Raw genomic sequence first — 16,083 nt, forward strand, 5'->3', positions numbered from 1 at the left:
TTTCTTCGACTTTGTTTAATCATGTAAAACCCTGTCAAAGATGCGGATAATAGTCATAAAAATCGGTATTACTTAGACGGAAGCAATGACATTATATAGGGTCTGAATCACCAGATAGTGGCTGCAGGAAAAAAAAAATGTTTTTTTTTATTAATGCACTGGTTCAACTATGAAAGATTTATGAAATATTTAATTAAAGTCCAACTCTATAAGCCTAGTTTGTTTTGTTTTTTCAGTATGAAAGTATTTTTATGAAATCTTAAATATTAATTTTATTTTAGAATATTTTTATATATAATTTTGATGTATTGATATAAAAATAATTTTTTTAAATTTTTTTTACTTTAATGTATTTTTAAATAAAAATTATTTTAAAAATTAACTGCTATTGTAATATCAAATAAATTTTTAATCTTAATACATGAAAGTTGATTTTGTGATACTGTTATTACGAAACCAAATAGAAAATGGAAGGTAATGCTGCAATAATACTATAAAAACTAATTTAAAACTTTTTCGTTACTTATGTTCCATAAGAGAATCTATCATTTAAAAAAAAAAAATAGATAACAATATATATTCAAACATGGCTATTTTTCAGCTTCACAATGCAATTAGTGTAAAATATAGAAAAATATAAGAACTATCTTAATGATAATTATATTCAAGATTTTTACAACAAATTTAGTAACTTAATTTGGAAATCTTGTAGTCCTTTAAATTTGTTGTTGGAGTGGCTACTGAGTAAAACTTATAAAATTGGCTCATAACTAATCAATTAATAAGAAATTACTAGCTTATAAAAACATCACAAACTTGAATTGATTATACTAAATAGTTATATTATATAATTAGCCTTATTATATTATAATCTATTAGTGGACCAATCATAAGCTTAAAACAAGAAAACAAAAATAACATAAGGAGGACTGCAGCAAGCATACTCAACAGTTCCTCTCATTGTTCTGGGATAGAAAGTTTAAGGACTTAAGATAGACTTGCTCATAATAAAAGGATTAGAATGTAATAAAACCAAATTACAAAGACCAAAAAGGGTTCAGCAGTCAGACCATTCCAAAATCAATGGTTAAAACCTATAGAATCTACACATTCAACAGCCAAGATTAAACCTTACACTTCGAAAGATACCAAGTGGCTTAGCTGGGCCCTTGTGAGTCTAAGAAGTTGACAGGTCAGTTCTCTCCTTGTTTCTATATATTCTCCTCTCTGCTCCTGTTCGTTCTCTGTGACACACACTATCTCTCCCTTTTCTTTTTGGCTTTTCAAAATCGGTGAGCATCTTTAATTTGTTTCTTTATAACCCATTTTTATTAATGTGTTTTTGTGATTATTTTTTTGTAAAAAGTTAGTTTCTTTTTCTGTGGTTGTTTTAACTTTTTTCTTTGTTTTGATTAACTTTTTTTTGTGAGTTTGATTAATACTGGTTGGAATTTGGATTATGCTGTTAAATTAGAGTTCGTTTGAGTCAGTTTGTTTCTCCTTTTGTGTACTGAAGTTGCTTTCAGTAAAGTTTCTTTCTTTGTTTCGGAATGAAGAGCTAGGTGCTAATTATTTTCTGCTTTGGTGTAGTTGAGGCTTGAATAGACATAAAGGGTTCGGAAGTTTTGATCTTTGACTTTATTAGTTTTGTAGAAGTGTAAAGATTGAATAAAGAATTGAGCTTTACTTGAGCCAAGATCATGCAGTGGAGAACTGCTTGTTTCTGAGTGCAATTTCATGACTTTATGTTAGACTTTTGATTCATGATTATTGAACTTGATATTAGCCTTTTCCTTGATGTTGCATGTTAATCATTTTGGATTAATGTGATTGATCATATTGGTTATTTTGTTTTCTGAATTGGACTTTTTTTTTATATATATATAATTTTGTTAATGTGAATTTACAGGTGTAAAAATGGTAGTGAACTTGAAAGCAATTGGGGGGTTTGTGCTTCTTTCATTTTTTTTGTTTGCTGTGGTATTATCCGAGTCAAATGATGGTTTGCTTAGAATTGGATTAAAGAAGGTGAAATTTGATAAGAACAACCGGATTGCTGCACGGCTTGATTCCCAAGAGGCTTTGAGAGCTTCTATTAGGAAGTATAATCTCCTTGGTAATCTTGGAGAATCTGAGGATACTGATATTGTTGCTTTAAAGAACTATTTTGATGCTCAGTACTATGGTGAGATTGGTGTTGGGACTCCTCCTCAGAAATTCACAGTGATTTTTGACACTGGTAGCTCCAATTTGTGGGTGCCATCATCTAAGTGCTATTTGTCGGTGAGTTAATGCATGTATTATTTTTTTATGTTCGTTATATGTGCGTATCAAATAGATTAATGGTTTCACTTTGCTATGCAGGTTGCATGTTACTTCCATTCCAAGTACAACTCTGGAAAGTCGAGTTCCTACAAGAAGAATGGTTTGGTTCTTGCTAGCAAAGAAATTTATTAAGTTTTTTTTTTTTTTTTTCCTGTTTGTTCTATAAGAAGAAATTTTATCTTGTTAATTTGTATGTGGTGCATTGAAGTTTTATCAAGAACGTTTAGGTCCATAGGAAATATGGAAATGCTGCATGTTAATTACTTTCTTAGGTATGTGGTTGTCATGATGAGCTACTATGTGTATACATGCTAACATTAGCTAGGAACTAAGGATGCGATGCTATCATTATAATTCTAGGAACTAGGGATGCTATCATTATAATCCTAGGAACTAGGGATGCAATCATTGTAATCCTTAACCATACAATGCAGCACTTGCTACAATTTTTTAGTCTAAATCGCTTGTCATTCTGCAGTTGCATGAGCTGTTTGGCTGGGAAACTATCATTTGGGGTGATTACTGTTTTTTTTTTTTTTTTTTTGAAAATGAGTCTATTTTGATGAATTTTGCAGGAAAAAGTGCTGAAATTCAGTATGGCAGTGGATCCATTTCTGGTTTCTTCAGTATTGATGCTGTCGAAGTTGGTAACCTGGTTGTGAAAGATCAGGTAATGTTGTGCCTTGGAACTTATTTGCATGTTATTACATGGTGTGATGACTCTGTTCTCACTCCTGTTTTTGAATTTTAAGGAATTTATCGAGGCAACTAAGGAGCCTAGCATCACATTTTTGGTGGGCAAGTTTGATGGTATTTTGGGACTTGGGTTCAAAGAAATTGCAGTAGGAGGTGCTGTTCCAGTCTGGTACTTGTCTTATCTCTTAGTTCTCACTGATCATCTAAACCTTTTTTATGGTTTGTGTTTTAGTTGACATATTGCATTTTGAACAGGGACAACATGATTAAACAGGGTCTCATCAAGGAACCGGTATTTTCTTTTTGGCTTAACCGCAATGCGGATGATGAAGAAGGGGGAGAAATTGTATTTGGTGGGATGGACCCAAATCATTACAAGGGCAAGCACACATATGTTCCTGTGACGCAGAAAGGCTATTGGCAGGTTGTTGGCTGTAACCTTTTCTTTTCTTGGAGTTCTAAATATATGTCATCTGTATTTTTCAATTATTTTTCTCATTTTGTTGTATCATAATTCCTGTTCATAGTTCGACATGGGTGATGTCATTGTTGGTGATAAATCAACCGGTATGTTCTCTCTCAGTACCTGCACTTTTTATATAGAAACTCACATATACCAGGAGGGCAAAGCTCTGTTAATAAGATATATTGTATATATCTACAGCTACAATTATCCTTTTGTCGTTATATATATGTGCTCTCTTGCATATGATTTATACTACCTCTCATTATATGGTCTGATTACCTAAGGATACTGCTATTCAGGGTATTGTGCTGGTGGTTGTGCTGCAATTGCGGATTCCGGAACTTCCTTGCTGGCAGGTCCAACGGTATGGACAATACTTCAGCTTGTTGGATGTGTACTTGTTGATATCTTATTCAGTACAATTTGGTAGCTAACTGTTTAACTATCCTATTTTTTGCCATTGGGTTGAAGTTACGTTGATTGCCTAGAACAGAATGGATGAAAATGTAAAGCTATTAATGCTTTTTACCCAGTTGGTTTGAAGATTTAAAGATGAGTTCATTCTCTAGTGTTTTCTTGCCCCTGCTCTGGATATAACTTCTGATATGGATTCTGACTTTGAATTGTACTTTCATATGGTGGCTTTTAATGTGATTTTTTTGTAATTTTTTTAATGTACCTGGAATATCTTGACAATGTTCATTTTTGTCATTTGACCTAGCAGTCTAATAGGCATCTAAGACTCTAAAGTTGGGGCATAGACTTTGAAAATAATAAATTTTGATACAAAGCATTTATAGGAAAAATGAGAATCTTCTATGATGGAGGTCCATGATTCTTTTGTCAATTTTCTTGTGCATAAAATATTTCGGTGGTCTCTGTTATTTTTTTCAGGCTATAATTACCATGATAAATCATGCCATTGGAGCCTCTGGAGTGGTTAGCCAGCAATGCAAGGCTGTAGTTTCGCAGTATGGGGAAGTCATTATGGATTTGCTACTGTCTGAGGTGATAATGGCCTTACTTGTATTTCAGATGTTTGATTTCTGAAACCCTGGCTGATAAAAATCTTATGTGAGAAAATGGGTGTAGTCAGCATCTATTTATGGATATGTTTGTGTTCCTTCCTATGTATTTACAGGTACAGCCAAAGAAGATCTGCTCTCAAATTGGACTCTGCACATTTGATGGAACCCGTGGCATAAGGTTGGGCTCTAAAGATGTTCTCTTCTTATGCTTATGCTTTCACAGTTTTACTGGGGGGCATAACTTTTTCTCCTGGATAATACCCCCTTCTACTGCTATTATTTTTTAATAAGTAGAAGAAAATTCATGAAAGTAAACCCAATTTCATGGAAGCGAATTCTTGCCTCCATGCATGTTGCTGCTTTTGTTACAAGAAAGGTTTACTGTGTGTTGTGAATAGGCAGTTAACTTAGAGGTTTGTGATTTTGCTTAGCATGGGCATTCAAAGTGTGGTGGACAAGGGCAATGACAAGTCATCTGGTGTTCTTGGTGATGCTACGTGCTCTGCTTGTGAAATGGCAGTTTTCTGGATGCGAAGCCAGCTTCAGCAGAACCAGACACAAGATCGTGTATTGGACTATGCCAATCAGGTGAATTAAATGAATTTGTACTTTATCTATTAACCACTGCAAAAAATTATTGAACTTCATCAATCAGGTGATACATGCATTGTTCCCTAATAATTGTTTGGGCCTTGTGGATATGCTTCTCATGCTGATACCTGTGATAATTTCACAGCTCTGTGAACGTGTTCCAAACCCGACAGGACAATCAGCTGTTGACTGTGGAAGTGTTCTTTCAATGCCTACAATTGCCTTCACCATTGGAGGCAAAGAGTTTGAGCTTGCCCCAGAGGAGGTATGGCAGCTGAACCCAGTCTTACCGTTCATGCTATCAAGGGATGTTTCCCTTTTTTTTCCTATTTCCTTGAAATTATGCATTTTTAACTGATTTTGAAATGCACAAGTTGGTGAAATGCAACCATCTATTCATCTTAATAATGAGGTATCACTGATTGCAAAATTGTGATGTTTTGATTCATTGTTGCGAACATTCTTCCAAGGATTGCCACTTGTGCTAGGATGATAGTCTTTATGGACATTTTAACAGGACTGTATTAATGTGATTATATTTGGATGGATATCTATAGTATAAAAGTTTATATCTAGTAGTAACGGCTTATTGTCCAACAAAGGCCTCAGGTAGAATTTGGATACAGCCCACCTTTCCTCCATGGTTCATGCTCCTATTGAATATGCAACACAACTTACTATTACATGAATCAATGCCCCTCAAATGTGCTAAATATATCAAACGTGTATATTAATTCGTAGAACTGATGCCTCTTTCCTGCTTCATGATCAGTACATTCTCAAGGTTGGCCAAGGTTCAGCGGCCCAGTGCATCAGTGGCTTTACTGCTTTGGATATACCTCCTCCTCGTGGACCTCTTTGGTATATTATTTTCTTGTCTAACCTTAAGGATTCTAGAACTAGTTTTGCTTGCTTTATTACCTATCCATGCTCATAGATGGTCATAATGTTCCTTTAAATCTCACTTATTGATCTTTCACAATCCAGGATACTGGGAGATGTTTTCATGGGACGCTACCATACTGTCTTTGATTCTGGAAAGCTTAGAGTTGGATTTGCTGAGGCAGCGTAAAGGATTTGTCTTTGGGGTCCTTGTCTCACATTCCTCCCCTTTATCAACTAATATGTAATGTAGGGAGTCACAGGCGAATATGAAAGTGCTGGCCGCAGCTTTAAATAAGTAGTTTTTCTTGTAGATATTCGCTTGCTTGCTTGCTTCTTTCCAGTTTAGTAGCAGAGATTGATGCAGTTGAAAGTGACATGAAGTGAATGTGGGTTTGAGTTCCGTATGCCTTCCACACCCCCCCCCCCCCAAAAAAAAAAAAAAATAATAATAATATAATAAATAAATAAAATCCATGCAGTTATCTGAACTCCTGTCCAGGTTATTTCATAATCTATCCCAAGCATACAGGGCGAGGAATAAATGGCCTTAGACAGCGAGGTTAAATTTAAATCGATATATTTCCAGCAGGCTCATGTTAATGACTAATGCTTTTCTGGCATAATTGTAATATCTTAGATTTACAGGTCCATTGATTCGGAAAGTTTTAATCTGTTCAGGTTTAGGTTGGTATCAGACTCTGGCTTCCAGTCTTCGTTCTAATAATCTTTCTAGTTTTTCATCACGAGGGCAATTGTTTCTATTTTTTATTTTATTCTTGTTTTCCAAGTTTCACCAGAGATGTTAAAGCATGAATATAGCTTTGTGGGGGCATGGAAAGTGAGTCTAGTTTATGGGAAATGCCACTCCATTATTGATAATAGATCCACTCAATAATGGCATTGCAATAAAATAAAATGGAACAATCCACTTGAGAACTATCATAACCATCTGCATTATATGTTGATTTGGTATGAAGAAAGGTTTTGGTTTATGTTCATTTTGCCTGTGTTTGGTGACTAGACCGACTTGAAAAGGTGTTTGGGTTAATGGGTTATTACGGGTTAAGCTTGACTGGGTTAATATCAATTTTGGTCGAGTTATGAGTTTTCTAGGTGAAATAACAGGCTGGATTTGGTTTAATAACTATGATTTGGTTTAATAATAACTATGGTTTAGTGTGGAGACAGCATGTTTTTGGTGTGTATAGAACTATCAGCTGGATTCTTGTCCTATGTCCGATCTCTTCCTCCATCAAGTTTCGAGTCTTGCTCGCTAAACATGTCACAAGAATTTCCATGTATTCGAGTCTTGTTTGCTCACCAAACACGTCTCATGAACTTCTGCAAAGAATAGGGATGAGCTCGCGTGTCCTTCAATGCTCTACCTGGCTTGCCGCTCCCAATCAAGCAAATCATGCCACGTTTCATTTAAACATATTGTCTGGTCACCAAACCACTCAGTGTCCGCACGCGTGCTGCCTCCCCAACTGCCAGTTCTGATGGTCCTTTTCTTGGTGGTTAAGCACGAAAGAAATTGGCAGGTGAGGGTGAAAGTGAGGTAAAAAGACAAGACAGGCATGCAAAACATGTTTCTTAACAGTAGAAAGCACTTCGTGTAGTTATCGGACAGTCCAAGAATGAAGACTAAGATCACCCTGTCAAAGAAACCACACTGCCTTGCTATGGTCAATTATTGATAGAATCTTTTTTTTTTTTTTGTTTTTTTGATGATGCATGTTTAGTTTAATGATCAAAGGTAATTGCTCTACCAGATCTGGACAAATACATGTATATTCAATTCCTCGGTCAATGGTTGCTATGGCTAAAAGGCAATGGCACAACCCAACAACGGACAACAGGCATTGATGTAACTCTTGATTTTTATAATGAAAAACCTGAAAGCATAAAAAATGTCATCCCACTCCTGGAAGGGCAGGTACGTAGCAACATGGTAGGTGAATGTCGCCATGGTTTTCAGTACCTTACAGCACGTTTTCTGAATTTAATTAATTTAATTTATAAAAGTAAATTAAATTCGAGTTAACCCATCTTATCTTCTCCGGTGAGTGTTGAGGCCTGCGATACCTTCATGTCATAATACACAGAATATATCTAAACAGCTCAGACAATTAGCTTTTTGTTTCATCTCCTAGCAGGAATTTTATTCTTTTGCTAGCTTTTTCTCACTTTTTTTCCCGCCAAAAAGCACGGAATGATACTAAGACAGCCGCCGGCTGTCCTTGTCAGCACATAGAAATTGCACCTGTGATCTTTGCTATTACAGTGTTGGTTGCTCTCTCGACAACTATCACTCTGGCGCCAGCCAGCCCCTCTTAATCCCCTCTAGTTTTTTTCTGTTATAATCTTGTAATATACGCCTCATCCATTTCTTTTCCAATAAAAAATACTTGTGATAGTAACAAGTATTAGAGATATATTAAACTAATCATATCGATAAGATATATCATCAATACTAGTTAAACTATTAGATTTGAACTCGTTGAGTTTCTTTTCATAATCTAATTCAATTCAAGATTTTAATAATATCAACTCACCCTCACCATTAATCTAGGAAATAAATCCTAGTAAGAGTTTATACATTCATGCATAAAATGCATATGATGGGTGAAAATCACACGAAAATGTTTTCCTTGCATGTGAAGGAAAGCAATCAAATTCTAACTTTGTGAGTTCCAGGTATGAATGGCATCATCGATCCTGAACAGCTACAACGTCTCTTCATGTATCCTTGCTGTGTAAGGATCTTTCACTCCACTTTATGAAACTTTAATTTACACCCATTATCCATTCATCAGAGCTAATTAAAATGAAGAGTTTGATCTTTACTTTGAGAAGAACACGTACGTTACACACATGCACAGACAACTCATGGGTCCCAAACCCTTTACCGAAAGCCAAAGTATAAGAGCTAAAAGGGAGAGATATAGTGAAGCCAAGGGATTGGTGGTTGGCACATGAAGAAAGCAACTTAATTGTTTGTGTTCCTTGGAAGGAACGTATGATGGATGCCATAAGAGTGCACAAAGCAAGGACTCGTCCTCCTAAAAGTATCCCCATAAAGAGAAAATCATAGCCAATCAATAATTTATATATATATATAATAAAGATTTTAATTTTAGAGGATATAATTCAATTCATCATGTCTTGAGTTTATTTTTTAGAGGTCACCAATTTGAGTGCTTCAAACCTCTCTGGGTCATTGAAGGATTATATTGTCGTTAACTTCAAGGATCTCAAAAAATTAATCAAGATGTGTATAAATTAACCCGAACATCTACAATTACTAAAAAAGAGGAAAAAAAAAGAAGACTTGTAAAGATCAAATACCATAACCAGCTAATTAATAATTAATAAATTGTTCTAATATGTTCATATATAGTAAGAGAAAATTAGGGTTTGAGAGAATACATAATTAATGTGTGGTTTTTGGATCACATATGGTCCGGAATTCGATTTGAATACTATAAAAAAATCTTAATCTAACCATAATAGTGAATGTTTTTTCAGATTTTTATTCAAATTATAGCGACCAAAACCATTATTTAAAAAATAAAAGAAAAAAAAACTTCACATTTTAATATGAGAAACATCAATTAAACTCAAATCAATACCAGTATCATCAAGAATCATTAATTTTCAACAGCAACCATTTTGATCCAATAATAGATCCCTTCCATGCTCACTATCTTTGCTTATAAATGATTGCTAGCTGGAAGAATATTCCTTGACCAAATTAATTAGCATTGGATCCATGAACGTGGAGAGAGTCATTGCAAAATAAAACCCTAATTATATTGACTTTTACTGCAAATTAATTATGACACTCCAACTTATAATTAATATTTATCTAGCTAGGTTCAAGGTATCAATAACATGACATTATTGGGGGTTTACCTTCTCATTGTCTATTACCATTAGAGAGGCTTCAATTTCAAATTAGTCAATAATTAATAATGGAGATTAAGCTTAAATGATCCACTGATCCATCCAACAACCTCTTATCGACCAATCAACCTCTCTCAAGAATAGAATATCCCGTGCATTTGTGCCATATCCATTGTATGATCCCACACTCTTTCACAAAGATGAAATTACCACAAATCATGCACGTTCTCACGTGGTGTCTCGTGAACAAAGCATAATGCGTAGCTAAGCTAAGCACAGCGTCAGGATTAAGCAATTAGCCTTCAAAAGCCGGCCAAAGCTTGCCACCCACCCACTTCTCGACACGTGGAAGCGTCTTGTTTAGAGAGAGAGAGAAACGGCGGCCGCCCATTGGCCACAAAATAAATATGCTAAAATAAAGTTTAACGAAGAAAGCAATGTTTCTTGCATTAAAGCCAAACGTACAAACCAAACGCATAAACTAATGTTTGCATATGTGCTGAGTGTGTGTGTATATATATAGAATATAACTACCAATGCAAACAATTCAGCGAGCATAATACACATTCTTTAAATTTTGTCACACCCCCCACCTTTCTCTCCAAAATGGACTGGACTAGAGGCCAAATCATTGGCCATGGCTCCTCGGCCACCGTCTCGATGGCCAAGGCCAACCGGTCCGGTCAAGTCTTTGCAGTTAAGTCAGCTGAGCTATTGAAATCGGAGTCCCTTCAAAGAGAGCAAAGTATTCTTTCAACATTGAAGTGTCCACAAATTGTGGTGTACAAGGGGTGTGACATTACTAACGAGAATGGTAAGTTGTTCTATAATCTTTTCTTGGAGTACATATCCGGTGGCACGCTTATCGATGCAATTCGGGAGGGTGGAGGCTGTCTCGAAGAGGCTATGATCAGATTGTATGCCCGGACGATTTTGCTTGGCCTTGAGTACCTTCATTGTAATGGTATAGTGCATTGTGACATCAAGGGTCATAATATTTTGGTCACCGGTGATGGAGCAAAAATTGCTGACTTGGGTTGTGCTAAGCGCGTTGATGAGGCGTCGGGGGATATTGATTTGAAAACGACAGCGCCAATTGCAGGCACTCCCCTTTACATGGCACCTGAGGTGGCGCGTGGGGAGCACCAAGGGTTCCCTGCTGATATCTGGTCTGTCGGGTGCACCGTTGTTGAGATGGCTACCGGACAAGCTCCATGGGTGAATGTCTCAGACCCAGTTTCAGCCCTTTACCAAATTGGGTTTTCAGGCAACGTGCCCGAGATTCCAAGCTTCATGTCTAAGCAAGCCAAGGACTTTTTGAGCAAGTGCCTGAAGAGGGACCCAGGAGAAAGGTGGTCAGCCAGTGAACTGCTTAAGCATGATTTCATTACCGAGGAGCCAAACTCTGCTTTGAAGGAGATTACTAGCAGCACAAATGTGGACACTCCAACATGTGTACTGGATCAAGTCTTATGGGACTCGATAGAGGAGTTAGAGACAACTTGGGATTTGTCCCATGAAAGCCCTTCGATCTCTCCAGTTGAAAGAATCAAGCAATTGACTGACGGCAACGGAGAAGTGCCCAATTGGTCATGGGATGATACTTGGATCACAGTAAGAAGCAACGAACAAGAAATGGTTCCCTGTAGTGAGGATTATGACTTAGCAAATGCCAATGGCCACATCGGCCATAGTAGGGCGGAGATAGCTTGGGCTAGCATGGAATATGACTCTGTCTTTTTTCTTGATGAACTCACGTATATTAGTGGGAATAACACTAGCAGTAGTGACAGTTGTGGCGATGGTAGCAGGCATAAAATATTATTGATGCCTTGTGAATGTAGAGAAGGTTCTTCATGTGGCAGTTCAAATTTTTTGAAGGAAATAAACTTCTGTTTTCTACATGGCAATGCTTGCACATGGTTGTTTAAAAATACATATTTCCTCATAAATCACAGTTGTTAAATTATTATACCAATAACAAAAAAAAAAAAAAATGTTGATGTAATGAAAAGGACATTGACATAGGCTATTTCCAACTAAGAACTTATTTAACCAAGTCCGAGTGAATTGAAATAGTTTAATTGATTTGTAAAATTGATTATACCATTAATTATTGTAAATTGATTAGTGATTATTATTGTAAATTTTAAGCTATCTCTTTCCCATAAGCAAATTGGAACACCATTGACATTTGTCACAGCCCACCATGAAAAGCTAGCTAATTAGCCCTTTTCAATGCATTAATTCTCTTGTTTTTCCCAGCTATGAAGCTTCATTTCCAACTTAGCACAGCGGTGTCCAAACAGTTTTGTTAAATTTTGAATGTTTTTTTACTGTAAATTATTAAAATAAATTTTAAAAGTAAAAAAATATTATTTTAATATATTTTTAAATAAAAATATTTTAAAAAACAATATAAGCAATGAAGTTATTTTTAGGTGTGTAGCACTTGGGAATCATATTAATTGACCAGTACCCTTGGATGTCCATCATTCGAACAAATAAAATGCATTGCTTGTAGAAGTCATGCACCTTATTGCCTGTCTAGTGAGAATGATAATGACAAGTCATTGATTGATTCTGTTTTTGATTCCTAAATTTCCCTGCCTTATTATGCTCATTTTGTTGATGATTTTGGTAATGCGGTTTAATTTGTTTTTTTTTTTTTTAAATGCTTTTCAATTTGAGGCCTGTATTCTTCTTGTTCTTTGCTGCACCAAGCATGGCAAGTTTAGCTAGAACTCCATTTCTGGAGCTCTTGATACTGCATCAAAGATGATGTCCTTTCTTTGTGTGTTCCAAATCATGTCTCTGGTAAGCTACGTTCAAAACTAGGGCTGTGGCAAAACTATATTTGTTCTGTGTGACGAAAAGTTTGCTTCATATCTAATTAATGATTCTCTATCTAATTAATCAATTCTTAAATCATTGAGAAAATTCAAGGTTGCGTTACACTCCTGGCATCCGTTTCTGCTGAATATGCAAAGGAGGTTAAAGGTCCTATAGCATCAGCACAGATGCTTGTTTTATCTGCACTATCGGTTCCGATCTTCCTTGGATTGATGGTACTCGCCGTAATAAACACTGATAGGGATCTCCGTGAAAACGATCCTGCGCTCCATTGTAAATACTGATAATTTTTCCAGTATTTCAAAAACAATAACTTCAGGTTAAATTAATCATAGTCAATTGTAAACACAAATCATAATTACAGATCAAAGTTCGAGTCTCACTTTTGTCAATTCATCACTGGCCTCAAAAAAAGTTAGCCCGACTCACCAGGACAAATATTCAGAAACAAGAGAATATCAGCAGTATTTGTTCTCTTTAACAAAAATCCATGTTGGGAAAAAAACATACCAGAATTTCTGCTGACAAAATACATCCCTTCTTTTTCAGCGTCAAGCTCTACATTTGAATTGAACTTGACACAAAATGAGAACCTATTTTTACACTCCTTTTCTCTGCTTTTCAATTTGTCTTTTTCTCCACACTTACAGGCTTACAACAATGCATGGATGGCAATTAAACCCGAACTATGAAACCCATCAAGAAAATCCCCAGTGATAGTATGAGAAACAAAAAAAAAGAAACTGAGGATAAAAAGGTTATTTGACAAGTGGGGCTCAGTTCTTCAAGTATTCTTCTTGCTAGTTGAACGTGAAAATCTCAAGTCCAGAGATTGCAACTGGCTCCTTAGGTTCTGGTTCTCTTCAAGCAAACGATCATACTCAAGAAGGAACCCTTCAGATTGCTTACTTAGAGCAACTGCATTGGCTTCTGATGTATTTACCTCTTTTGTCTTGATTTCCAATTCAGATTCCAGCTGCTTAAGTTTTTCTCGCAGCGTGGATGCCTCTGCTTCTAATGCTTTGGTCTCCTCAACCTTCCCATCCTCAAAACTTCGATTTTGTTTCTTTACATCCTCCATGGTCTTCCTCCTCACACGGAGTTCTCTAATATAATGGTGCAGTCGGTCTATCATTAGTCCAAGAAAAAGGACAGAACCTGCACAAAGTTATCTCAAGTTTATACAAATTGAAGTGAAAAAAAGGTCTCTAGAAACAAGGAATTCTCAAAAGTAAATTGCCTGGTCTAGAAGATGTAATATTTCAAAGTACTCTTGCATATATATGATTCAGGATGTTCTAAGTTTGACATCTCAAGGGAACCATGGGTCTGCAGGGCATGACACATGCATAGAAAGGTACGATATCATTGCTTCACTATATAGAAGTACTATAATGAGAAACAAATCACCATGTATTGCTCTTTATTTAAAGTTTCCTAGTCACGGCATTCTTCTTCTTCTTTTTGTAAAGGAAAAGCACATTTGTTCCACCTTATGGCATTACTATAGTATCAAGGCAGAGTTCAATCATCTATAACTTGAAAAAGCAGAGGAACATGTGAAGACATCAAGGCCATTCAAGATGATTTTCCTCCATCAACTGTCTTTAAGAGCTTGATCACAGCAATAAAGAAAGAATCACTAAATTGAAAGGCATTGATGCCATTCAAAATGATTTTCCTCCATCACATAAGTGTCACATGCTGTCTTTAAGAGCTTGATCACAACAATAAAGAAAGAATCACTTAATGGACGCTCTCCTAAAATCATGAGCAAAGAGGTCCAAATCCAAAGTCCTCCCTTGATCTAACAAGGAAAAAAATCACCATGTATTGCTCTTTATTTAAAGTTTACTAGTCACCGCATTCTTTTCTCTTTTTTTTCTGGTAAAGGAAAAGCACATTTTTTCCACCTTATGGCATTACTATAGCATCAAGGCAGAGTTCAACCATCTATAACTTGAAAAAGCAGAGGAACACATGAAGACATCGATGCCATTCAAAATAATTTTCCTCATTAAATAAGTGTCACATGCTGTCTTTAAGAGCTTGATCACAGCAGTAAAGAAAGAATCACTTAATGGAAAGGCCTCGATGCCATTCAAAATGATTTTCCTCCATCAAATAAGTGTCACATGCTGTCTTTAAGAGACTGATCACAACAATAAAGAAAGAATCACTCAATGGACACTCTCCTAAAATCATGAGCAAAGAGGTCCAAATCCAAAGTCCTCCCTTGATCTAACAAGGAAAAACAATATTTGGACTCCACTTGCTAAAGGTAAATCAAAATTCAGACATTGGAGTTATGCAACTCAAGATATTCGTTTCTTCCTCGGCACTAATTGCTTGATGTTTTATCTTCCATAATGATGCAGGATACAATGCTATCTTTCTAAATTCTAAAAAACCTAGCAAATAATAAAGAGGGTCGAATCAAATGCGTCATTCATCACATCAATCAACATGCAGAATTTGAAGCAAGAAAAAAAAAAAACCTCAATTTCACAATCAAAATTCAAGAACAAATCTCTAATTTAGGTACATTCTTCAGCATTATATCATTCTTCAGCGTTATATCATTCTTCAGCGCTAACAATGGATCTAAGATATCTCCAATCCAAAATGAAATAGCAATTTTTCCCATCAAATCATGAGTAAAACAGATAAATTATCAGCCCCACCAAACCAATCACAAACATATCAACGAAATCAAATCTTCAGCACACAATCCAATCACATTACATTAACCCCACAAAGCTGAAAACTTTAACAAAACATAAAACCAAAAATAACTCAAGAAACCAAGAATTGTTACCCATAAGAGTAGCCTCCAGCAGATGTTTACCCAGAAGAACCTGGTCTGTAGGATTAACAGCACCACCATCATCGATCCAACGTTTCTGGATCTTCACCATACTATAAACACTTGACATTAAAACCACAAACACTGTCCCTGCAACTGTCTTAACCATGACTGGTCCCCGCCCTCTCTTGATTCGATCCAAGCTCATTATCAGCAACTTCCTTAATGGGGTCTTGAAAACAAATAACAATATCATTGCCATCTCTGAAAATATCAATGTAAACAAAAGCTGAATCATTTTTTAGAGTTCTTTTCTAGCAAAGGTTGAGTCTTTTGTGTTAAATTTTGAAAAGATTGAATATTTGGGTGTCCAGGATCAAGAATTTTTTGGGTTTGAGGTATTTATAGCAATGAAGATGATGATCAAAGGAAGGTTACAGACATCACGTAAAAGAAGAGGTTTTTATTGAATGGAATGGAGAAAAATGGTGGGTTTTCTATTTCTTAGTATTAATGAGAATAATTTT

General features: G+C 35.8%; 3 protein-coding genes across 3 annotated transcripts; 2 read left to right on the forward strand and 1 right to left on the reverse strand.

Moving 5' to 3' along the window:
- The first annotated feature begins 1,173 nt into the window (after window positions 1–1,173).
- LOC118061371 (aspartic proteinase) lies at window positions 1,174–6,305 on the forward strand. The gene is made up of 14 exons (XM_035074801.2): window positions 1,174–1,292; window positions 1,910–2,283; window positions 2,365–2,425; window positions 2,901–2,995; window positions 3,078–3,190; window positions 3,277–3,445; window positions 3,549–3,588; window positions 3,787–3,851; window positions 4,382–4,495; window positions 4,629–4,693; window positions 4,947–5,103; window positions 5,252–5,371; window positions 5,879–5,967; window positions 6,094–6,305. The coding sequence occupies exons 2-14, from the start codon at window positions 1,918–1,920 to the stop codon at window positions 6,176–6,178; spliced, it is 1,539 nt and encodes a 512-aa protein (XP_034930692.1). The 5' UTR covers window positions 1,174–1,292; window positions 1,910–1,917; the 3' UTR covers window positions 6,179–6,305.
- Window positions 6,306–10,398: 4,093 nt separating this feature from the next.
- Window positions 10,399–11,877, forward strand: LOC118061372 (mitogen-activated protein kinase kinase kinase 18). Its single transcript, XM_035074804.2, has one exon. The coding sequence runs from the start codon at window positions 10,504–10,506 to the stop codon at window positions 11,860–11,862; it is 1,359 nt and encodes a 452-aa protein (XP_034930695.1). The 5' UTR covers window positions 10,399–10,503; the 3' UTR covers window positions 11,863–11,877.
- Window positions 11,878–13,190: 1,313 nt separating this feature from the next.
- Window positions 13,191–16,083, reverse strand: LOC118061373 (uncharacterized). The gene is made up of 2 exons (XM_035074805.2): window positions 15,569–16,083; window positions 13,191–13,908 (listed from the first exon to the last, which is right to left on the reverse strand). The coding sequence occupies exons 1-2, from the start codon at window positions 15,852–15,854 to the stop codon at window positions 13,535–13,537; spliced, it is 660 nt and encodes a 219-aa protein (XP_034930696.1). The 5' UTR covers window positions 15,855–16,083; the 3' UTR covers window positions 13,191–13,534.

The sequence above is a fragment of the Populus alba genome, chromosome 11 (assembly GCF_005239225.2).
Source record: "Populus alba chromosome 11, ASM523922v2, whole genome shotgun sequence".
Taxonomy (NCBI): domain Eukaryota; kingdom Viridiplantae; phylum Streptophyta; class Magnoliopsida; order Malpighiales; family Salicaceae; genus Populus; species Populus alba.

Coding starts and splice junctions, on each gene's coding strand:
- LOC118061371 (XM_035074801.2), top strand. CDS start 1,918: ATGGTAGTGAACTTGAAAGCAATTGGGGGGTTTGTGCTTCTTTCATTT. Junction 2,426..2,900: donor GAGTTCCTACAAGAAGAATG/GTTTGGTTCTTG, acceptor TGAATTTTGCAG/GAAAAAGTGCTGAAATTCAG. Junction 3,589..3,786: donor TGTTGGTGATAAATCAACCG/GTATGTTCTCTC, acceptor ACTGCTATTCAG/GGTATTGTGCTGGTGGTTGT.
- LOC118061372 (XM_035074804.2), top strand. CDS start 10,504: ATGGACTGGACTAGAGGCCAAATCATTGGCCATGGCTCCTCGGCCACC.
- LOC118061373 (XM_035074805.2), bottom strand. CDS start 15,854: ATGATTCAGCTTTTGTTTACATTGATATTTTCAGAGATGGCAATGATA. Junction 13,909..15,568: donor GCTGGAGGCTACTCTTATGG/GTAACAATTCTT, acceptor AACTTTGTGCAG/GTTCTGTCCTTTTTCTTGGA.